General features: G+C 51.0%; 1 protein-coding gene across 8 annotated transcripts in view; it reads left to right on the plus strand.

Annotated features, from left to right (window-relative positions):
- LOC108937575 (partitioning defective 3 homolog) overlaps positions 1 to 23,552 on the plus strand; it is a 101,608-nt gene that overhangs the window by 31,558 nt on the left and 46,498 nt on the right. For 3 of the 8 annotated variants that reach the window (XM_029253372.1, XM_029253373.1, XM_029253375.1), the window contains exons 3-15: positions 112 to 247; positions 3,488 to 3,660; positions 4,365 to 4,508; positions 5,881 to 5,972; positions 6,256 to 6,339; positions 6,757 to 6,882; positions 8,267 to 8,691; positions 10,248 to 10,387; positions 11,044 to 11,178; positions 13,764 to 13,799; positions 15,078 to 15,131; positions 19,011 to 19,199; positions 20,112 to 20,282. In XM_029253372.1, coding sequence (XP_029109205.1) covers positions 112 to 247; positions 3,488 to 3,660; positions 4,365 to 4,508; positions 5,881 to 5,972; positions 6,256 to 6,339; positions 6,757 to 6,882; positions 8,267 to 8,691; positions 10,248 to 10,387; positions 11,044 to 11,178; positions 13,764 to 13,799; positions 15,078 to 15,131; positions 19,011 to 19,199; positions 20,112 to 20,282 — 1,905 coding nt within the window. The remainder of the gene's footprint in view (positions 1 to 111; positions 248 to 3,487; positions 3,661 to 4,364; positions 4,509 to 5,880; positions 5,973 to 6,255; positions 6,340 to 6,756; positions 6,883 to 8,266; positions 8,692 to 10,247; positions 10,388 to 11,043; positions 11,179 to 13,763; positions 13,800 to 15,077; positions 15,132 to 19,010; positions 19,200 to 20,111; positions 20,283 to 23,552) is intronic. The other 5 variants (XM_029253377.1, XM_029253374.1, XM_029253376.1 and 2 more) reach the window with 5 other exon arrangements.

A 23,552-nucleotide genomic window follows, 5' to 3' on the forward strand; every position in this document is an offset into this window, starting at 1 on the left:
TCTTCAGGTGATGCTTCTTGGATCATTTTACCATGATTTTACCGCAAGAATAACAAGAATGGCTCTGTGACTGCAGTAATGATAGGAAGTTGACTGTCTCTCCCCCCTCAGCTGGTGGCAGTGTACGATGAGCAGGACCCCCATCACGGTGGAGACGGGACCAGTACCAGTTCCACCGGCACCCAGAGTCCCGACCCTTTCCATGCGGCCAGTGAGATCGAGGTCACCACGTCCATCCTCAGGACCAGTAAGTCGCGTTCGGGTTCCCCTTCTGGTTCTGCTGCGCTCTCCGCTCAGGAGCGCCACCTGGCTGTATGTCCTTGTCTTTGCAGTTGCTGGTTCCTTTTGGACCTGCTTTACATTTCCCTTTACACTGGCTCCACTGCAAGGCCAACCGTTACTCCTCATTGAATGTGCTGAGTGAAAGCAGCCAGTAGAAATTGCTGGAGGTTCCGATAGGCACACGAGGCATTCTCATCGGGCATTGCTGATGCCAGTGGAAAAGGGGCGGGTCAAACCGAATACGCGTCGGCACCGAAAGGGCCGCGCTTTGCGTATTTCACACTTCTCCCTTGGGTTGCAGGTCTGCAAAGTTCTCACCAACCATGGTTCAACCAGTAAGAAACTTAAAAGAATGTGTCCTCTCTCCCTCCCCACTTGAGTTTATTTTGACACGTTTGCTCTTTATCGTTGTTCATCCCAAAGGGGTATGTGTTCCAGTTCTTCACAGTGTGAACACAAGTGTTACTCATGTCCTGTTTTTGTGATCTTCTGACCTCTTTTTGACTCACTTCACAGGAACAGAGCAGTGAAGTAATATCTGGTCTCAAGGGAGACGGTTGACTTAGGTAACGGTGACGTCTTTAGTCGCAGAAGTGTAAGCAGCCCCTGGGTCGCTCCTTAATTTGCTTCTTGAGTAGCTTGTTGAATCCCATGTTAAGTCTCTTGTTGGCCAACCTGATTGAGGACTCAATGAGCAACCCCTTGAGTCACCCGTTGGGCTACCTACTGAGTCGTAAGTTGAGTCGCAACTCAATGGCTCATGAAGAAACTACCCTTTCCATTCTGGAACCCACCCCACGGACACCATCAGCCCACTCTCCATATCCCAAGATGCCTCTCTGTCCAGCTGTCTGCGGTTTAAGAGCTGTGCTGTTGGGCTGGGCTACCCCCGACCCCCCAGCTCCGGAGCTCATATTATGTAAGATTTAAAAGTTAACTGGTAACTGTTTAAGAACTGGGGGGACCATCCAGCCTGGGCTGTTTACTCCTCCCCCCACTGGCCCCCTTGCTCCCATGCCCTTCCAGCTAAAACGGCTTGCGGGGATGGAAGATCGCCAAGTGGGATATATGGGTGATTTTAAACGGCATGGCCGTTTCCTTGGAGGTCAGCAGCAGGTTTACCATGCTGCTGATCTTCTCATCCAGAAGTGGCCATTTCCTCCTTCTCCCCCAACATATAGCCCATGGGGACGTTTGTTTAAATGGCCTTTTGACTTTGCTTCCATGTGGGCTGAAGTCATGTAAAACAAACTGGCAAACACTGGCCACGTTATAGCGTTTATTTTAAGAGTCACAGAGAAGAAAGACGGATGATGCCCCCCCCCGCTTTCTCACGCTCCCTCTCCCCCCACGCCACTGCTGTTTCATCACATTCCTATATGCTGGGAACTTCCAGGATGTAGGGTGGTGTGACTTGACCCTGTGACCTTTTGGTGCTCTGACCACCCTAACGGAGCACTCGGCTGCTGCCTTTCCCAAAAGTGAGACCCTTTGGCTCTGATTTCAGTGCTCCTTGCTGGTTCAGGTTGAGTGTGGGGGTTGACTCTGTCCTGCTGGACATCACTCGAGTCTGGCTCATGGGTCAAGCCAGCTTTTGTAAGGTAGCCTGATCTGATGTGCAATTTCTAAAGAGATTTTACCCTTCTCTTTACCCATTTTACCCTTAACCTTCCCCATCCTGCCCCCCCAAGTCCTCCTTATTTGTTTCTGCATAGTAAATCTGTGTGTAACTAATATGTTCAAGGTAACAACAAACAGGCTATTGTCACTCCTTCTCAAACCCATATCCTGAAGCCCCTGCTCCCTTCAGTCTCACTCCTACCACAGTCTCGGTTCCCCACCATTAGCCTTATCATGTATTTGGGCCGTTCTTAAGCGAGAACTTAACTGTTTTTGGATGTTGTAGAGGTATACGTACGCTCTCAGTATCCTGCTGCCTCTGGTTGTTATGGAGATGTGTGGGGGGTCACTTCATTGCCAGGATAGAGCACATCTGCTTGATGTTTTGACCTTTCCCAGGGTGGCAGCACCTTGCTCTGGACCATGCTGATTCCCTAACTTTGCACATTTCCTGAATTGGTCTGAATGTTCCAGAACTCCCAGCAGTCCTGCATCCTGCTGTCGCCATGGAGATGCTTTGTTGCAGGAACAGTTCCCATGACCTGCCCTTCATTAGACCAGTCCTCATTGGTCCAGCAGGTGACGGTGTTCACAGGCCTCACTTTCGCAGCTTTCGTCTCTTTCCAAGTTTCAGGGCTGGTGGTAATGCTGTGCGCAGTACATTCGGATTGGATCTCTGCAGGGGTCTCCACAACTCCATATCGCCAACTGGTCACCACCTCCTTCAGCTCCAGCTCCCTTGTTAAACATCGAAACTTGGAGCTTCACATCAACCAAAGACAGAAAAGTGTATTAAAAATCTCCATTATACACACGCACGCTGTCTGAAACAGCTTGTCCCAAGTGGGGTCGCGGCAAGCCTGAGCCTAACCCGGCAACACAGGGCGCGAGGCTGGAGGGGGAGGCGACGCACCCAGGACGGGACGCCAATCCATCACAAGGCACTCCAAGTGGGACTCGAACCCCAGACCCGCCAGAGAGCAGGACCCGGCCAAACCCGCTGTGCCACCGCACCCACGCTCCTTTATACGCAGTTAAGGTTATTTAAGGCAGCTTTGAGTCATTCTCTGTGGGCGTTTTTAACTTGCTGCTTCAGTTTGTTGCTTCTTTGAAGTAATTTGCATTCAACTTCTTAATTACGCTCCATTCCGGGCCGTTTCGGGAAACGATCATAGAAGAGTCTATACCGAGCAGACAGGCAATACGCCGTTATGCGAATGCGATGAGCACACGTCGTGTTTAGAATCTCTCAGTAGATCAGCGGTGGGCAATTCCAGTCCCCTGGGACTCTTTAAACTTCACTTGAATTCACCCCGAAGGAGCCGGAGAAATGAATTACGGCTCAACGACGGCTCAAACGGCACATTCTGTGCACCTCGGGGGCTGAGACGCCCCCTTCCGGTCAGCACATCTCAGGTGGGGGTCTCGGGTGCCTGGTTGAGATGTACGTATGTCATCGGTTATGCGTTTCCATAGCAACCGGGTTCGAGGACTCCCGCTGGTGCCCGGTGGGTGGCTCTTACTTGAGCGTGGCAGTTGCAGTCACCCCAAAGTGTTTACTGTGGTGTGTCCCTCCCTTCCGCAGACATGCCTCTGCAGGTGCGGCGAAGCAGCGATCCCGCCCTGGCTGGCCTCAGCACGTCCTTCCGCGATGTCCAGGTGACGCGGGCAGAGCCGTCAAGGCAGCAGCCCACGCGCTGGTCCACGACGGCCGGCTTCCTCAAGCCACGCTCCACCGTCGACAGCCTCGAATGCCGGGTGAGCGGACCCATCCCGCAACATTTTCTCTAGTTTCGTTCTTACTTAGACTGAGAACTTTAATAGGGCGTTTTTCTCCTTGTGTTTTTTCTCCACGTGTCTCGGAGGAGGAGAAGCGTCCGGCTGTCTAGCCTCGGCTGACTTCACATGCGAAGGAAACAAGACTTTGTGACTTGTGTTTTATCCTCCAAGCTGATAGGTGGCAGTAAAGAGCACCCAAACAGAATGAGTGTGGGACTGCTTAATTCAACTCACTTCCACGGTGTTTACAGCTCGAGTCGGCAGTTCCTGAGCGTCTGTGATAAGTGCAGGATTGTTGTACGTGTTTATGGGATTAATCGGTCAACAGTGGACGTTGAATAGGAGTTTGCGGAGATGACTTATTTCCAGTTAGACGTAATTTGAAAGTAGTTCCCACCTAAGATAAATCTTTTTTTTTTCCCTCCTTCTTGATGTATCAGATTTTTACAATACCTGCCCAGTAAAAAAAAAAAAAAAACTAAGGGATTCTTGTATTTAAAATGATAAAATTGTATTAAAGCATTTACTAATAGTAACTCACTCAGTGTCATTGGAGTCATGGACAAAATGAGTTATGAACAGACAGTTGTGTTTGCGAGTCGAGGGGCCCGTGCGCAATAGGGCCTTCCGCACTTACACGAGGTTTCGTATGTCTCCTGCTCCGTCTCCGGGCACACCCGCAGGGTCGGGCTTCGGAAACGTACCGCAGCCTTCCTCGGGACAGCAGCGCCTGGGGCTCCCACAGAACGTTCCAGAGGGAAAGCGCTCGCACCTCCATCGGTGCCGCTCCGCCTCTGGAGGACCCCTGGTTGGAGCGCCAGGACAAGGTACGCCAAGGCCTACCCGGCAGGCACCCGGCTCCAGATCTTTCTGAACGGCCGATTCGCCCATTTGTGCAGAAGGTGGGATTCGAACCGGAGACCTACGGCTGCGAGGCGACGGCTCCAACAGCTTCGGTTCCGTCGGCTTTTCCCGTTTTGTACCTGCAGCGTTGTTGTCGTCGTTCGTCTTTTGGCTAAAGAGACGAGGGAAGCGTTTACATGGTGCTGTGGATTAAGATAAAAGTAAATCTTGACCAGTTGATTTAAATATTAATTTCCATGAACTGTAATTCCAGCACCGAAGGAAAAACGTTATCGCTGTGGACGCTCCCCAGCAGGCGCTCAACACAATATTTTAGAAAAGAGTGAACGTCTTTCATCGCCATATCTCGACACATCTGGTTATTGTGACTACAGCAGTGTGTGTGTGTGTGTGTGTGTGTGTGTGTGTGTGTGTGTGTGTGTGAGAGAAGATGGGGTGTGAGACAATGCCCTCGGAGTTCTGGCCATGCCAAGATTAAGGATTATGGGAACAGCCTGCGTTTACACAACACACACTCAGTTTTCCTATTCCTGGAAGAGTGTTGAGCTGTGTGTCACTGCAGAGTGTGTGGATTTATACACTCATGCGTGTGTGTGTATACTACATATACACACACAGACTTTTTAATAAATGCAGAGTCCTCTTAGAACCCAATTTTTTAGAAAGTTAAAGTTTATAAATACACTCATCTTGGGAATGTGCTCATGCACCCAGCATCCTCATTCCTCTGAAAACTGTTATTTTAGTAAAGGTCAGAGGTCATTTATAGGCCTGGGGACCAGATACTCCCCCCCCCCAACTCCAGACCCCCGTCCGCATTCTCAGTGGTGGAACTGGGAGTTGACCGTTCTGAATCTCTCCCTGAGCAGGATTACTGTTGCAAGATGTTGACCTCATTACTTTATGTTGAGGGGGGATGTTTCTACTCTGTGTGTGTGTGCGTGTGCGTGTGCGTGCGCGCGCGCACATGTGCGCTGTGTGTGCGTCCCCCTGAGGCCTGGCTTTCGCATACTCGCACACTTCACTCACACACACACTTGCACCGGAAGTCCTTCCTGTCCCCCAACTTAGTCTCCCGCCGTGTCCATCGATTGTCTATAATTGCCGAGACAAAACAAATTGCTGTAACTCGATTTGCTTCAATTCGAACCCTCACAGACCCTCTGGGTTCTGTCCCCCTTCGTTGATGGCCGTGCTGTGAATGAGACCCCCTCGTGGGCCAGTTTGTGCGGTGGACCGGGGATCGATGGCCCCCCCCCCTGCCGGAGCCTCTTCCCTGTACTCGGTCAGAGCGGAACGACCAAGTGCAATCCCATGATGCTTTGCTTTTTCCAGGGCGAAGAGGTGGGGGAGGGGGAGAACGGCCGCATCGAACCTGTTGGCAGGGCTGACTCCGGGTTGGAGCGCGTATCGAGTCCATCCCTCGAGTGAGTACCGTCCCCCGAAATACAGTGCGCGCGCACACACCCCCCGCCCACACGCGCGCGCACACACACACACACACAGTCCACTTCACACAACCTTAATCGTGTGTCTGTAGCCCCTGAGGGAGGTCCAACTCCCTTATGGGTCTGGATCCATTCCCCCACCTGTTTACTCCACCCCTAAAGGTGCTGAACCTGTTTTTGTTTTGCACTTTTGATTTTTTGTTTGTTTTTTCTGTTTTGTTTGTTTTCTGCCCCCCCACCCCCACCCACCGTTGTGTCACAGCGACATTGTCACGCTGGTGGAAGTGTCCAACGATGGCGGCCCTTTGGGAATCCACGTCGTGCCTTTCAGTTCGCGTGACCGCAGGTAAACAGCAGCGCGTGCCAAACGGCTGACCTTCGCAGAGGCTCTCCGCATGGCTCACCGCTGGCCCCGCCTCCTCGTTTACACTCCGCCTTCGACCGCGTCCTTTCCCCCCGAGTACTTTTATGGGCGCTGCGAGGCAGTCGTCAACCGATTGAGGACTGACTTTGTCTTTCTGTCCGTCTTCAGTGCTCTCCGTGTTAACTCCGTACACACCCAGAACACATGCCGCGCACACATCATGTCCAGTCTTTAGTGATGTTCCAGGTCATACTGGTGTCTCTCTCTCTCTCTTTCTTTCTCGCTCGCTCGCTACCTGACAGCACTCCGGAAATCATCCCGCCCTACTGGGGTACAAGATGTGTGGTTTAAACTTCCCTGTGAACAGAGCCCAGGTAATGTGTGCTTTAACCGTTCCAGAACGCTGGGGCTCCTGGTGAAGCGCCTGGAGATAGGAGGCAAGGCCGAGGAGCAAGGCCTGTTCCGCGAGAACGACTGCATCGTCCGCATTAATAACGGGGACCTGCGCAACGTCCGCTTCGAGCAGTAAGACCTCCTTCCTCTTGTCTAGCGCAGCCTTACACCCCACCTGAGGGCGTGGCCCAGGTCCTCTCCTCTGATTGGCCGGCGTGGGCCGTTGATTTCCCGGAGGCGAGGCTCACCAGAGCCAATCGCCGACATTGCGGTTTTGTGTGCTGGCCTATTGTAGTGCAAGAGGTTTAATTTAAACTGCAGCCTTGGCCCAAATCTCTGGACTCGGTCCACTCTCACTGGTGTTTGCTTTAATTTCGGCGATTAATGTAAGAATGACATTAAAGTGCCAGTGTGGGCCCTACTATAACCTGGGGCAGAGCTGTTTGCGTTGCGCAGGTCCATCAAGGCCTCGTGGTAATGTATTCATAACGAAGTACTGGTGCGGTGATATTAAGGTGCACCCACTGATTTGGATCCTTTGTTTCTTTGAGCGTAGAGCGGTTCCTCCTGGGCAAGGCTGTCAATGTGCTAAACGTTTGGGCCCCGACACATGAAAAGATCGCTGCGGAGGCGAGCACTTCAGGCACACTTCCTATCCAATTTGCCCACGATTCCAAAAGCCGGGCGGTTTGGGCGAACTCGGGTGCGAGAAGACTGCGCTGGACGTCCCTGATTGCCATGACTTCGTCCCACACGGGTGCATCTTCACTGCTGACCAATCAGGAATGTTATGCTTTCACAGCTGCCCACATCTTAGCTAATTGAGAAATTGCTCGAGCTTTTGAGCATCTCGGTGGATGAGGGTAAAAGCTAACATTTACATCTCAGCCAAATGGGATCCGTACCTTTAAATTTCCTCGCGTCTCGGCCAATCAGGACGTGGACACCTGTACTCTGCAGCAGCGTCAGCTGATCACAAAGGATACATGATAACCTTGTGGCATCTCAACCAATCAGAAAGGGCACTTGTCAGCCTGTAACGTTTCTCAACCAATCAGAAAGGACAGCTGATAAACCAGTTGTTTGTCAGCCAATCGGATAGCCCCATTGTGTTTCTAAAGGCGTTTCTGTGCATGTTTGCATGTTGCCGGGCGCATTTGTATCGCTGTCGCGGGAACTCGTGGAAGGGGAGCGGTGTTGTGTGCATGCGGTACAACATGCTAACCTCGCCCTCAGCGCTGATCCAAAACGATGTTGCGCCTGTCTCGTGGCGCTCTCCTTATTCCCTTTCCTGTCCCGCTCCCTCTTTATTTACTGACGGGATTATCCGCATATTGTCTTTGTGAAACTGATGCTCGTCTCCCGGCAGCTCTGTTCCCCCCACTGTACTTGAGAAGCTCTTGACAAACGAGGAAATCATAAGTCTACAAGTGGAAGAAAACTAATTTTTTTTTTTTTTTTCCCCCCCCTCTGTTTTGTCTGCGATGTGTGTTCGTGTGTTTCGCTCCCTCCCCAGAGCACAGCAGATGTTCCGCCAGGCTATGAGGTGTCCCGTCATCCTCTTCCACGTAGTCCCGGTGGCGAGGAAGGTCCAGTACGAGCGACTCTCTCAGAGCGAGAGGAGCCCCGCCTGCTCGCCCGGACCCTGCGGGGTCGAGACCCGGCTCGGCGAGACGGGCGGCCTGTCGGGCCGCGGCGATCGCGCCGCCTGCCGCGTGTCGCAGACGGGTCCGCGCCCCCAGCGCAAGCCCGACCCTCAAGGCAACGCCCCCTCCGAGCCCAGCGGCTTCCGCTCGACCCTACCTCACGCCGCCGCCGCCGGCCCCGCGGGAAAGCCCCCGCCGGGCCCCCCTCTGTCCCCCCAGAGACCTCGAAGCTCCACGCCCACGGTAGGATTCGCCAGGAGGGTCGGCCGTAAGCTCGACATCCAGCTCAAGAAAGGTGAGGGCGCGAGATCCTGGCGTTCACGTGCGTCTCGTTCCCGTTTCGCCGCGCGTTCCTTCCTCTGACTGCTAATCCCGCTGCCGTTCGAGGTCGGTGCTATGTTGTTAAAAATGAGTATTGTGCGAGTATTGCGTCTCCTGCATTTTTAGAGTATATGGGAAAATCGGGAGCGTCGCAGTGAAAGGTGATCGCTCTGATCCGGAGTCCATGACGCTCAACTGGCACAAGGGGGGGGGCGCTCCCTGTCCTCCGCGGCTGTACTGGGTGATCGCTCCCTCTGTGGCAGGGGAGCTCAGACTGAGTTATTAGACAAAGCAAACACATTGAACGAAGTGACGAATAAATGAAGGAACTCCCGTTCGCCGCTGGTGCCGTCGCCAGTTCGGCCCAAACGGGGAAAACGCTCGGAAGCTGCAAGGAATCTGGCCGAGAGCGATGGCGCGTCATGCTCCCCGGTCCCCAAAGTGCTCGCAAAGTTGGGTCCGAACCCAGCCGACCTCGGTCACGTGAGCTCTCGAAATGGGTCGCGGACAAGTCTCCGTTTCCTCGGAGCGTGGCGACGTATGGCACGTGCCCTTTAGTTAAAGGGTCATTATGAATGAATGAAAACATCTTTAATCACAGAAGGACATTTCTCTCGGTTACAGGCTCATTCTGTGGCCAGCAGGGGTGTGATGTTAAAATGATGCTCCAGTTGGCAGGAAAAGGAAGCCAACATCAGAAGGGCCTTATAAGAAATGAGCTTCTCTGTCATATAGGCTGATGTGCAGCAGGTGGTGTAGTGGTTATGGCCATTGCAGGTCCGCATCCCACTGCCTGGTCTAGTACTCTGCATTAATATAGAAAAAAATGGTGATAATGCTTTATAAATGGGTGAATGATTGTAAGCAGCTTAAAGTAAAACCCTAACCCTTGTAAGTCACTCCAGACAAAGGTGTCAGATAAATTGATTCATGATAATGGTAAATAATAATAATACTATGTGAAATTGGCCGTCACAGCAATTTGCGCACGTCGTTGAAAGGGGCTCTTTGGTCCTGTTGAGCTCCGTGGCCACAGCCTCCGGCCACGCTGTCTGTACATCGACTTGTTTCCGCCTGTAAACAAGCACGTTGTTCACCCCGAGGAACGCGGGACGGTACGACGGCAGTCAAAACTGTTCACCGTGCACGAAAATGAATCGGTACCGCAGTCGGGCGGATGTGTTTCCACACAGAAATGCTAATGCGTTTCACCACAAACCGGGCACGTGCCCACATCTCTCTGGGGGTTCGACTGGGCTAACTTGTACTTGGCTTTGGGCCGGTACAACGGCAGGCGTCGGTTCTCGTCCTGCGGGACGCTGGTCTTCTTCGATAGCACTGATTGTTGCAGCTGAAGGTGTCAGAGACGATAACCTCCTGGAGTCCTTTGTGGTGCCGCAGTACTTGATTTGATGCCACCGTTTTGTGTGTGTGTGTGTGTGTGTGTGTGTGTGTGTGTGTGTGTGTGTGTGTGTTTCCTGTGCTGCAGTCCAACATTGTGTTTTCTTTCTTGGTCCTCTGCTTCTGCAGGTCCGGAAGGGCTAGGCTTCAGCATCACATCCCGGGACGTTCCCCTCGCTGGCTCCGCCCCCATATTCGTGAAGAACATCCTCCCACGTGGGGCGGCGATTCAGGATGGCCGGCTGAAGGCGGGTGACCGCCTGCTGGAAGTGAGTGGCGTTGGCCTCATCGACCTCTAACATCCCTGTAGTACAGGGACGAGCTGCTGTGTGTTGTAACTAAGAATGCTCAGTGCCCGTGTTACAAATTGTCATAGATGGATTTTAACTTATTTTAAATTGCATTTTCTTCCGTTGCTCTTCTTTCTAAAATGAAGGTGAATGACCTACGTTTACCCTCCGAGTGGGTAGATGGCAGTAAAGAGTACAAAAACAGAAGAGGAGAGTGGCGGTTCTTAATTCAACTCACTTCCACAACAGTGTTTACACTTTGTGTCTGGGGTTCCTAAATGTCTAATCAATAACAAGATGAGACATAACACATGTTTATGGGATGAATCAAGTCAACAGAATATTAAAATAAATGGTTTCAAAACATTACTTTATTATAGTTATACTGAAGGTTTGTGCAGAGCCTAACTAGTGAATAATTCAAGGGAAGCGGGTGACGCTTTTACTAATTGTGTCTTAGAGACTTTGGAGTTACAAACAAAACAAGTTACAAACACTTCTGGTCCCAGTTATGTTCGTAAGATGCTTAGCCGGTGCGCCACTCCATGAGCCCCTAAAGGTTGCCGATGGTCTGTTAAGGTGAATTCCAGCTTCTTACTGATGCTCTTTGCCACATCGCTTGGCTCCTCCCCCAGGTGAACAGTGTGGACCTGAGTGGGAGGACGCAGGAGCAGGTGGTGGGTCTTCTCCGGGCCACGCCTATGGGCGGAACAGTGGACCTGGTGGTACTTCGGCAGGAACAGGAGGATACCTTCCCGAGTCGGGAAGCGGTAAGGGCCCGCCCATAACCTTGTGCCTTGCCTCCGTTGGCCACTGCTGTTTTTGTTGAATTAAGAATTGTGCTGTTACAATTTACTTGAGGTACTTGCGGTTATGCACAAGATACCGCATGTTTGACCCTGATCTAGAGTCACCGATGTTCCCTCCTCTGCTTTCACATGGCTGTTGCTCCCATGAGTGAGAACGGCCAGTTCTCAACAGAGATCCTCTGGTGTTGACCCCCAGCCAGCATTTGTACTTCAGTAAGAGAATCAATTAATCACGGAAATGGCGTCCAGGTCGTTCCGGTAAATTCTATTAGCGATTAATCAGCATGAGGATTTGTCTCCCTCAATGAGGGGTCCGTTGTCTTCGGTGGCCCCGGCAACTCGCTCCGGGGAGGGGGAACGACAGCATTTGGAGTGGAGATGCATTTTCCGCTACATTCCGCACAGGAAAAAGCAGGACATTGTTTCCCCCCCGTTGTCATGGCAGCACACCAGGTTGGCTCCTGCTGTCGGCCTCACGAGTAGCTGCTGGAAGTCGGGTGGTGGCGGTTACTCCGGATTGGCCACGGCAGTGTGGGTGTGAGGTTGACTCCCCAGGAGGTGGTCGGGCTGAGCACTACTTTCTTTTATTTTATCTTTGTTTAATTGGCACTTTTCTCTGCTGTTAATCTGCTTACAATGATTTACCCATTTATGCAGTAAGGTAATTTCCACTATCAATTCAGGGTAAGTACCTTGATCAGGGATGCTGCAGCAGGAGGTGGGATCTGAGCCCACATCCTTCAAGTACAACATGGTAATTCTTATCACTGCTCCAGCTGCAGGTCACATAAATGAATAAATAATAATCTGAGATTTTTGAAGGTTTGCATTTTGATTAAAGTGTTTTTCACAGGGTTGAAATGTCCTGGAGAGGGTTGGTTAGGGTCACGGGTACAAGCGATGGAAAAATACAAAGAGTGACAAATGACAGGTGAACAAAGAGGAGGTGACTGCAAATGTAGCATAAACGTTTCACGATGACACCTGGAACACTTAACAAATTTATAAGAAACCAGCTGACAGTGGAGGGGGGGGGCAGGAGGGGAGCTGAACTCGCACCCGAACCCACACATGTCAGACCTGTCTCGCCACACGGAACAATGAGCGTGAACATGTGTCCCCGGTTACTTTGTTCTATACTGATGCAAATTCAGTGTAGCTGTGTTTTACTCTTCTCACTACCAGCAACTCCATCTTTACAGTTTTAACAGCTGGTAATATGCTTAAATAATGTAAAATAAAAGAACAGCAGGAGTTGCACAAAAGAACTTGGGTGTAGATATGAAACTTGAGGAAAAATGGGCAATAACTAATTATGGACAATTCACAATTAAGAAAAAATAACGCTTGTTTATCTTGTGGCACAGTGTTAACAGGTATGACAACAGAGCACATGTTCTTATGAAATCATTTGTTTGTTCATTTAGCAGATGCTGTTTTTCCTAAGTGACGTACATCTTATAGAACAAAAGTGTATTACATCAACAGGACAGATGTGACTGGAGACGCGCGATTGTAGATTATAGTCCATTTGTCGCGTTAGTGTAAACCAGTGTACATTAGATGAGTAGGTACATATAGGTTTTCCATTATTAAACAAATTATTAAAAATTAGTAAAACTCTTAAGACATCTGTTGAGCACAGCGGAGAAATGAGTCTCAAAGGGGTCAGTTTTCAGACCCTTCTTAAATGTAGAGGGGAGATTCAGCAGTTCTGAGTAAGAGGTTGGAGGTCATTTCATCACATCGGAGCCAGAACCGAGAACCTTTGTGCTTTTGGACCCCTTGTGCATGGGACCACCAAGCAGACGGAGGTGGAGGACGTAGCAGTCTGGTTGGCGTGTAGCGAGTGATCGGCTCTTGTAGATGTTGGTGATTTTGTAGGTCACAACCAGAACCTTTGATCCGGGTGGCCATAGGAAGCCGACGAGGAAGGGAGGATACATCGGAACATTTCGGCAGGTCAAACGCGACTCGTGCGGCGGCATTCTGTACCATCTGGAGATGTTTGATGGCAGAGGCCAGAAGGCCAGACAGAAAGGAGTTGCAGTAGTCCAGGTGGGATATCACCATGGCCTGGACCAGGAGTCACGTAGAGTTTGTTGTGAGATAAGGATTCTAAGGGGATCTCTATGTATGATAACAGTACACAGAGTTCATTGCAAGTCGCTTTGGAGAAAAGCATCTGCTAAGTAAATAAATGTAAATGTAAATAAGGGCCAATCATGTTATGCGGGATGTATCTGTAGGACGAAGTTGTAGCTTCGATATGTTAAAAGAGCAACAGACCTCAGTCGATCGTTCCTCCCAGGGTCTCGGCCGATGAGGCAGGTGAAATGAGCGAGTCCTCCAGTCTGAGGGAACGTTTCCCAGTTTGATTTTGGTTTCGTGTCTATATTTTAGTCTTTTGTGGCCATTTCCGCATCATTTCCTTCGTTCGGTCACCTGACTGATGATTTGATTTAATGTGGGGTGTCGTGATGCCTCCTATTCCCACCTCTCCAATTTACCTCTAACAAATCCTCGTCCTCCTTCCCTCCTCCTAGAACACCGCGCCTTGGATGCAGAGTCCTCGAGATCCGGTAAGAGTCCTGTTCCGTCCACCTCCCCGGCCTTCCGCCAACTAAAGCAAATATGGGGGAGAGTACCGGAACGCTACTTTCCGTGACGGGACAGATGCGTTTCGGACGGATGCCTTCATTAGCACGTTAGCTTCTCCTCCGGTGGAAGGCGGGCGAGAAGGGGCCGACGAGCTCCGTCTCGCGATGCTATCGGGTTCGGCAGGCCCATTAAGAGCCGTATCTGTCAAGCGTCCCGTGTCTTAATCGTGTAATTAGCGCCGGCGTCGGGTCCCGCGCGACAGCTGGGCGTGCGCTTCCTCTCGAGGGGGACGGGAGGCGCTGGCAGCACACTGTCGCTTATAATTACAATCGGCAAATCATTTCATCTGTACTCCGGCCCGCTAATTTAGCCATTGACTGTTCGGCGTGGGCTCCTCCACAATAATATAATTAGACACAATTATGCAATTTTTCCATTCAAAATCAACGCATCACAAATGCTCGTCGTATTTTTGTGATTTTTTTTAAAAATTTTTTTTATTTTTAAATTATTGAATTTTGTCCCCCCCCCCTTCACCCCTAAAAATTTTCAAGACAGAATTTGGCCATATGCTTCGAATTAAAGCAATTAAGTTTGATTCCAGAAAATGTGCACTAAATATAAGCCGCCGTTGCCTTTTGTTAGCGCGCGGCTCTGGCAGCGCAGCTCCTCCTCGCGTTTTTGCTCTAATGGGTACAATTATTTACCGCAGATGTCTGTCTTTTGTTTTAGGCGCGCCGCGACAAATAGCGCTCTGTCGCGCTGCCAGGGAAGCTCTAACTTTGATATAAGTAGAGCCTGTTGACTTTGCAAATTAAAAAGCTTTTAGTGCATTAGCCAGGCGCGGGCGATCGGAATTCCGCTCACGGCCGCGATCGCGCGCACAGCCGCAACACGTGTCGCCATTGTTCGGCGCTAATTATCCGAGGCCTTCCTCGGAAGCGGCGACGGTGCGTGCGGGCCGCGGAATGAGCCAAAATAAAGGAAAGCCTCGTTATCTGGTCCTTGAAAGTTTCCCTGAGCGTCGTCGTGCCGACGCGCTGCCGCGATGGAGAGGCACACGGCACAAAGGGCTGTATCTCATCCGCATCCGGCAGCGGATGTACGGTACGGGTGATCGGAGAGGAAGACCCCCTTTTACCCCCTTTCTCTGTCTCTCTGACACACACACACACACGCGCGCACACAGAACCACTGGTGTCGGGGACTCTGATTTTGTGTCACCCCGAGTAATGTTGACTGTGCCTCTCCTTCCTCAGAAGCGCTTGGCAAGAGAAGGGGTGTGTCCCGAGGAACCCTGCAGCCAGATTGAGGTAAGCCCCGCCCACTCCCCATCTTTTCTTTCAGCATCATTGTTACAAAGAGGATACAGCCTCTGGTGTGGGACATCGGTGCAGCGACAGCAAGAAGAGTCTTCATCGTTGACGTCGCTGACAGGTGGCGTCACCTTGCAATCAAAGGACCCGGGTTCAAATCCCACCTCCTGTTGCAATGCCCTTGATTGAGGTATCCTGACTTGGTACTCTAAAATTACCGTGCTGTGCAAATGCATAAATCGGCCTAAGTCAGTTTTGAGAAAATTCATTCGGCTAAATGAATAAATGTTCAGAGTGCCTCGCGGTGGGTAAATGCTGTGAGGCTGTGGTGAATCCCGGATCCTCTGCAGATGCTGAGATTATATTGCAGAAGTTGCTCCAGCTGTGATGAGGGATCGGAATCAGTAAATTCCTCACCACCCTCAGCTTCCTGGGTGTCTTGATAATAGTGTGTCTGGGTGAAACTGGGGTGTGATCGGATTGGGCCAATACTCACACACACATCATCTGAAACCGCTTGTCCCGTACGGGGTCGCGGGGAGCCAGAGCCCAACCCAGCAACGCAGGGCGAAAGGCCGGAGGGGGAGGGGACACACCCAGGACGGGACGCCAATCTGCCGCAAGTGCCCCGAGTGGGACTCTAACCCCAGCCCCGCCGGAGACCAGGACCCGGTCCAACCCCCTGCGCCAGCACGCCCCCCCTGGCCAATCCTGTGTGTCTCTCTCTCTCTCTCTCTCTCTCTCTCTCTCTCACACAGAGAGTGCATGTTTGCAATGGTATGAAACATGGGTCGACTTGGCTCAGTGTATCTCATCCCCAGAAACCCCGACACCAAAAATGCACAGCTGTGACCTCTCACTTCTGTCTCTTGGGATGTTTGTGTGTGTGAGACAAGGTGCCGCAGCGCTTTGCATTCAGTGCTCAACGTGCGCCGTCACATGGCAATGGCACGAAGGAGCCGAAGAACAATGCTAATCAAGCGCAGCGCACACGCTCCCAGCAATTAGACCCCTCGGCGGCTCCTCTGAGGTGTGCGAACTCATCACAGCGACTCCAGCGCAGCCAAATCAGGGCCCTTTGTGCCGCGTCCCACATTCAGCTAATTGTCTCTGGTGAAGCCGTGCATGAAAACCCGGGCTGGGGGGGGGGGGGGAGCGAAACTGTGGTGTGTTCCCTTTATTGTGGTCTCACACACACACAGAGAGAGACTGTTCTGACTGAGATCAATTCCTCCCTTCTGAATTCCATGGCTGTCAAAAGCCGATTGCTCCACCGTCTGATAGGGCCAATTATCAGAGGACACCGAAGATAAATGTATAAGTAAAAAAGTGAATTTATCATTTTGTTGGATCTCACCTGCTGTTGTGCTACCCTTGAGCAAGGTACTTAAGCTGAATTGACTCAGTAAAAATTACCCTTCCACATAACTTGGTAAATCTGCGTAAGTAGCTTAGTGTACAAACGTTGGACAGAAGTGCCAGATAAATGAATAAATGTAATGGAGTATAATAGCGTCAGTCCCGTCTTTCCCCTTCGTTTCTGAAATTAATCTGCACGCCTCGCGTGATTTGTAGCCTCGCTGGGTTTCTCGCTGCCAGCAGTCGGACTCACGAGGCGTCTGCGAGGAACTCTTTGCTGGAAGAGGTTTCTTCTCCATCCACGCTGAGGGAGACGGTTTTCAGACTTCCAATCTGCGTCCGACTTCCGTTCTGAGAGACGACGGTCTTGGTGTGACGGAGCCCGTCTCCTGGAAGCGTTCCGGCGATCCCTCGTTCCCCCGTTTCCGAACCGTCGCTTTACAGCCGGCGCTTCTCGGCGGAGGCCGAGTCTGCGAAAGGCCGCCTTGCCGGCGCCGAAGATGTCCCAGACAGCGCTAAATTAATTTTCGACAAAGTGTACCGTAGCCAAAGCAACGGTTTCCAGTCATCCCCCGGTGCGTGTTTGTGTGGTCTCCCCCCCCCCTTTCTGTTCATAATTTTATACATTGCTAAAAAACATGCCAGGACCTGCGACTGGCTTCCCAGGAGGGAGGGGAGACGAGACGTGTTGCTCCAGCGTTTGCGCCGAGGGATCGTGAAACTCGCTGTCAAAACAGCGAACGCTCCGCGAAAGAGACGAGCTCGTCTTGCTGCGATTTCTCACCTTCGGCGCGGGGCACAGACAGCCGTCACCAAAAATATCATAAGGCTGCCGCACTGTCAGTCGCTGGGGGGGGAAGGGGGGTGGGCGCACTGCGAAATGGTCTTCATCAAATGCTTGTCCAAGGCAGGGTCATGGTGGTCTGGAACCTGACTGGGTGGTGTGTGTGTGTGTGTGTGTGTGTGTGTGTGTGTGTGTGTGTGTGTGTTTTTTAATAATATTAAATACAGGTACATAATATTTGTTTGTTTATAGAGTGAACACAAACCTGTCTTTACCCTCCCGACTGATAGATGGCAGTAAAGAGCACCCAAAGAGAAGATGAGGGTGGGATTCCTTTAATTCATCTCATTTCCCCAGTGTTTACAGCTTGTTCAGTTTTCCCGAGTGTCACGGAGCGACAAGGTGAGGGATGTTGCTCGTGGTACGAAAGTGAATCGTTTCTGGGGAGAAGTTATCTTTGAATAGTTTTATTTTCTTATGTAGCTTAAGCTTTTTAAAATGACTCTCTCATTTCTTATGTTTATATTCCGAATTTATACAGATGTTGTCCCTAAAATAAACTAAAGGTCATCTTGAGCTTTTTTTTTGTGTGGGTGAAGAAAGCTGAAAGTGGCCAGAAGCTGACAAACACTGGACTTTTATGGGACTAACTGCTCGCCGACTGGCACTGACCGGTTCGTCGGTTGAGCAGCTGCTGTGATTCTATGCGTACGTATAGCAGCGCGTTACGGAAATGTCCGGAAAGGCCTGATGTTGACCAGGGGTTCGGGGTTCGGGGTCCAGGGTGACCGCGAGCCGCACTTGTTGCACGACAGCTGCGATTGAATTGCACGCAGAGGCTGCGAATGGCTCATTTCTGTGGTGTCCTTCCCCTCGCACCCGTGCCGTCCGGGTTAAACGGCATCGTTCGTGCAGCCGAAAGCCTCCCGTTTCGTCGGCCCCTTCGTCGGGATGCGGGGGGGCCTGACTCGCGTGGGAGGGAGCCGTCCTTGGCGCGGGCGCACGGACGCCGCTGCCAGTTTCGACTTCATCTTTTCACGTCGCTCTGCTGTTTCTGCTCCTCTTTCCCCTCCGATCTCCTTTTGGGCCTTAGGGTTGAGAGTAGAAGCTCATTTTAATGAGAAAGGTGGGCTTCTGCACCCTTGAGGACCCAGCCTCTTCCTTTCACATTGGGTTCCCGTGCAGTCCCGGTGTGAGGAAGATGGGCAGCAGGGGTCTCTGTGGCCCGGTTCAGTTTTGCCATGAAATGTATGAAATATACATGCATTTGAGAACCTTAAAGCCCTCTTAAGGCCAGCAGGTGGCGGAGCGGTTAGAAAAGTTGTTCAGCAATTGACCTGCAGCTGAATCCCATCACCTGCTGTAGTGCCCTTGGTCCAAGTTCTCACCCTAACCTGGTGCTGTAAGAATTACCCTGCTTTGTAATGGATGAATCATTGAGAGTAGATGAGTGTACAAACGTCACGTCGTAAGACAGCTATGCAATAAGAGCAAAAATGAGCATGGGCCCTGTTCACCATGACATATTGGTACCATTATGGTTCATTTTCTCCGTTGGCCTGATGCTCTTGTCCAGACTGAATGATGAGGCTGAGCGGACGTCTCGCGGTGTCTTTGAGCGAAGTCGAACCCTTGACCATGATGCGCTGTCCTCTTTGGCAGGTGGTCACAAGGAAGCGGTTGGGCTGGTTGTGGGTTTCACCATCTCTCGTGGTGCTGTGTGTCTTGCGTAGAAAACGGAGGAGGAGGAGTTGGTTCTGACGCCCGACGGAACCCGCGAGTTCCTGACTCTGGAGATCCCGCTCAACGACTCCGGCTCGGCCGGCCTGGGCGTCAGCGTCAAGGGCAACCGCTCCAAAGAGAACCACGCTGACCTGGGCATCTTCGTCAAGTCCATAATCCATGGTGGAGCGGCGTGCAAGGCAAGGCACCCTCTCTCTCTCTCTCCCCTACTCGCCCGCTTGATTATTGGCCTTTCCTCCATCTGCATGGTTAAGGGTCTGGGCTTCCACCACTTCCTGTTAATGGCCTCCTCTGAGATGAAATGACAAGCCTTTAGCGTGAGCAGTAACACAAGACCATAGGAAGATCAATATTCATCTCATAGATATTTCCTCTTCTCCTGAACCCGTTTCCTGTGACGCTCCTACTAATGCCGTCGAGCTCTTTCCTCAACAACTTCGCCAGCACCAAAAACCCTTTTACTATGTTTCAGATGGGGGGGGTGATTTTAATGCATTTTCATTGTAGGCCAGCAGGTGGCATAGTGGTTAAAGTTGATAGAAGGGAACTGGGTTTGAATTAATGGACTGAAAAAATGCATAATGTATGTTTTTATTTACTGTATTTACTTTTATATCCTTTGTTATATCAGTCACTATCTTTTATTATAGTTGTACTACCCTTGATCTAATCCTGAACTGACACAGTAAAAATGACCCAATAATAATAATAATCATCATCATCATAAAGCACAGTGGCATAGTGAGTAGCACTGAGAACATGGGTTTGATTCCCGCTCAGTCTGTGTTAAGTTTGCATGTTCTCCCTGTGTCTGCATGGGTTTCCTCTGGTGCTCTGGTTTCCTCCCACAGTCCAAGGACATGCTGTTCAGATTCACCCATAGTGTGTGAGTGACACAGAGAGTGTGTTCCGCTGATGTATGGATGAGTGACCCATTGTAAGTAGTGTATCTAGCAGTGTAAGTCACCGTGGTGAATAAGGTGTGTGGGCTGATAACACTACATAGAGTTCATTGGAAGTTGCTTTGGAGAAAGGCGTCTGGTAAATGAAGCAACTTAAACGTAATAATAGCCATGTATGTGCTCTAACAGGATGGGCGGCTCCATATCAATGACCAGCTCATTGCAGTGAACGGGGAATCGTTGCTGGGGAAGACGAACCAGGACGCCATGGAAACGCTGCGGATGTCCATGTCGGCCCAGGGCAATAAGCGGGGCGCGATCCAGCTCATCGTCGCAAGAAGGGTTGCAAAACTCAACGGGGTAATGGGTCTCGCCCTACAGTTTGGGTCACACGTCTCTCCTCCTCCATGGGGAACCTGAGGGGCAACAAATGCACAGTAAACTATTAGTCAGGAGTGTCCTGCCTTCCTTTACCGTGGTTCTGTCCTGTTCTCTCACGACTGCAGGCTCCTCCATGATGCTACATTTTACATTTATTCATTTATTCATTTATCTGATGCTTTTCTCCAAAGCGACTAACAGTGTTAAGGCCCTTATACTTATTTATCCATTTACACAGCTGGGTAACGTTACTGCAGCAATTTAGGGTAAGTACCTTGCTCAAGGGGTCGGAAGGTCGCAACACTAACCACTACGCTACGAGCTGCCCTTGCAAAAACGTTTCGTTTTATTATTTTGTTTATTTTAGTTCTGGAGGCCTTCTTAGTGACTCGGTTGCAAAACAAATGGTGTTTGTTTATAGGAGTCCGTCGGCAACATGGTGCTTTAATAGCGCAGCACAGTGGCACAACAGGTAGTGCTGGTGCCTCACAGCTTCTGGGCTTCAGGTTCTGTTGTGGGTTTGAATCCTGCTGAGTCTGTGTGGAGTTTACCTGTTCTCGCTGTGTTTCTGTGGGTATCCTCCAGGTGCTCTGGTTTCCTCCCACAGTCCAAAGACATGAGTTCTAGGGTTACTTTTACTGCATGTATTCAGGGTAAGTACCTTTGGTCAAGCTACTTCAGTAGGAGGTGTGGTTCAAACCTGGAACTTTTCAGTAGAAGGTGGCTGTTCTAGCTACTGCGCGACCTGCTGCCACTGCTGAAGAGTCCGTGGTGATGAAGGCACCGTGGGCGGTACGTGGAGTTGCGCACTTAAGGAGCAGGCCTGTTGAGGGTGCCGTGCACCAAGACTGCGGGCTGCGGTCGCCTCCCTCCTGACGAAAGACTCCGGTTCGAGTGGGACCACACATAAGCTGCAGCCATTGGACAAGTCATGCCTAGAGCCCCGCCTCCTTTCAGGACAAGGTGGCCGGTCACTCCTGCTTCACCCCCACCTGGCAGCCGTCCCGATTGGCCCTTGCCGGGACAAACGCCCCGAGGGAGGACTTCCCCCGCCGAGCTCCTCGGAGCCGTTTTCAGCGTCGTCGTCTTTGACCGCAGCACTATGAGCGACGGCTCTTGTGCGGGGATGAAAAGGCTTTGACTGCGCGGTTGAGGCCATTGTCCATGTGTGCGTCACGGCGCAGGTTGGCAGCCAAGTTCACAGCGGCAAAGAGCACAACGGTAAAGCGAAAGAGAAATCGGGCCACTTTGTGTAGCTGAGCGGGAGTTCCGCTCTTTTCCCTGTATACCCTGTGTTTACCCTTAACCACCAGGGTTGGACTGCTTACTGAGCGCTGCGCATCCTTTAAGGCTTTCAGGGCGACTCCTCGTTCACCAGTGTTCCAAACACGTTCCGTATAGTGAAACGTAACATCTGGTGAATGTACGTACCGCTTCTTATGTTACATTTGAGTTCAGAATCTGCGGAGATATTAACATATTTCGAGTTTATTTATTAAGTGATGAAGGGAATCGATTTATTGGGGGGTGTGGTGGTGCAACTTGATTTGCCGGTGCCCGTGGTGCGGAGGTCTGGGGTTCGAGTCCTGCTTGGGGTGCCTTACGACGGACTGGCGTCCCGTCCAGGGTGTTTGCGTCCTGTGTTTCTGGGATAGGCTCCGGCTCACCGCGGCCCTGCTCGGGACAAGCAGTTGTTGGTTTTGGTTGGTTGGTACTGATTTTATTTATTTTCTTTGCTGCTCTGTTTCGTAGAATTTCTTTGTTGCTGAGTGAAAATTGAATGTTTGTGTCCCTTTTATTAGTTGCACTCAGATTGAATAGAAGAACGTCTTTATCCAGCTCTCTTCCACAATGTTTAAAGCTCATGTTTGGTGTTCCTACCTATAAGTGTATATATGCATTTTCAGTTTCAATAGAAACGTATATACAAAGTACCCAAAAAATTGTTCCGGTAAAATTACCCCGCTGTATAAAGCGGTAAATAATTGTAGGTAGAGCAACACTAAGTGGCTTTGGAGAAAAGCGTCAGCTAAATGAATAAATGTAAATCTGAACGTCTGGACTCTACCGAAGTTTCGAGGCTCTAAGGACTGAAAATGATGTTCTTCACCATGGCTGCTTTCCACATAAGACTTGACATTTTAGCTCTGATTGTGCCCATTGAAAGTGAGGATCGTAATGAAAAACAACGTTTTCGAAGGTCGACATTAAGGGCGGAACACCTGGCGAAGCTGGAAGGCGGTCGAGACTGGTGAGCGCGGTGACAAATGGCGGCGGGCCACAATTACGCCGGGGACTGATTGCCTCGGTCTCCCGGAACCGCGCTTCTCTTTGCCGCCGCTAGCTGCGGCGGGGCTCCTGCCGTGCCGGGTGGGTGGGCTTTCAAAGCCCATTTCCGTCCCCTTCTGCCCGGCAGGACTGTCATTACTGGCGTGCGAGCGGCTCTCATGCCGCCCCGTAAGGAGTCCCTGCATTTATTTATTGTGGAGTTGCCAGGAGGGGGGCCTCTTTAATGGCGTCCGGTCGAAATGCCTCCTCTCCGTCCCGCTGCGCTGGAACGGCGCCCCCTGGTGTGGGGCAGCGGAGGCCGGAGGAGGAATTCAAAACGCGAATTTACGCGCAAACGCTAATCCGGGCAGCAAATGCACGAGTATAAAAGCAGCTGCCAAAAACATGCTCGGAGCATAAAACATGAGCTTATTAATAATGGCCTTCTACCGCTGGAAGGCTGGAGAGCAACACGTTTTATATATTTGTGAAATATAAAGATAGTGAGGGTGTTCGACCTCATGTGTTTAGTCAATGGACGTTCCCTTTATGTGTGAAGGAGCGTAGAAGAAGAGAGGGAATCAACTGATCTTCCTCCTCAGAAGTGTGGGAAAAAAAGTATAAAAAAAAAAAAGCCCAGATAAACACTAAACCATGTAAATTACAGCAATTCATCTGGCTGTTACACACAGGGTTCTTATTACACATAAGGTTATTATACATGACTGCTTATTACAAGCATGGGGGGTGCGGTGGCACAGTGGGTTGGACCACAGTCCTGCTCTCCGGTGGGTCTGGGGTTCGAGTCCCACTTGGGGTGCCTTGCGGCGGACTGGCGTCCCGGCGTCCCGTCCTGGGTGTGTCCCCTTCCCCCTCCGGCCTTATGCCCTGTGTTGCCGGGTAGGCTCCGGTTCCCCGTGACCCCGTATGGGACAAGCGGTTCTGAAAGTGTGTGTGTGTGTGTGTGTGTGTGTTTGTCAG

The sequence above is a fragment of the Scleropages formosus genome, chromosome 7 (assembly GCF_900964775.1).
Source record: "Scleropages formosus chromosome 7, fSclFor1.1, whole genome shotgun sequence".
Classification (NCBI taxonomy): domain Eukaryota; kingdom Metazoa; phylum Chordata; class Actinopteri; order Osteoglossiformes; family Osteoglossidae; genus Scleropages; species Scleropages formosus.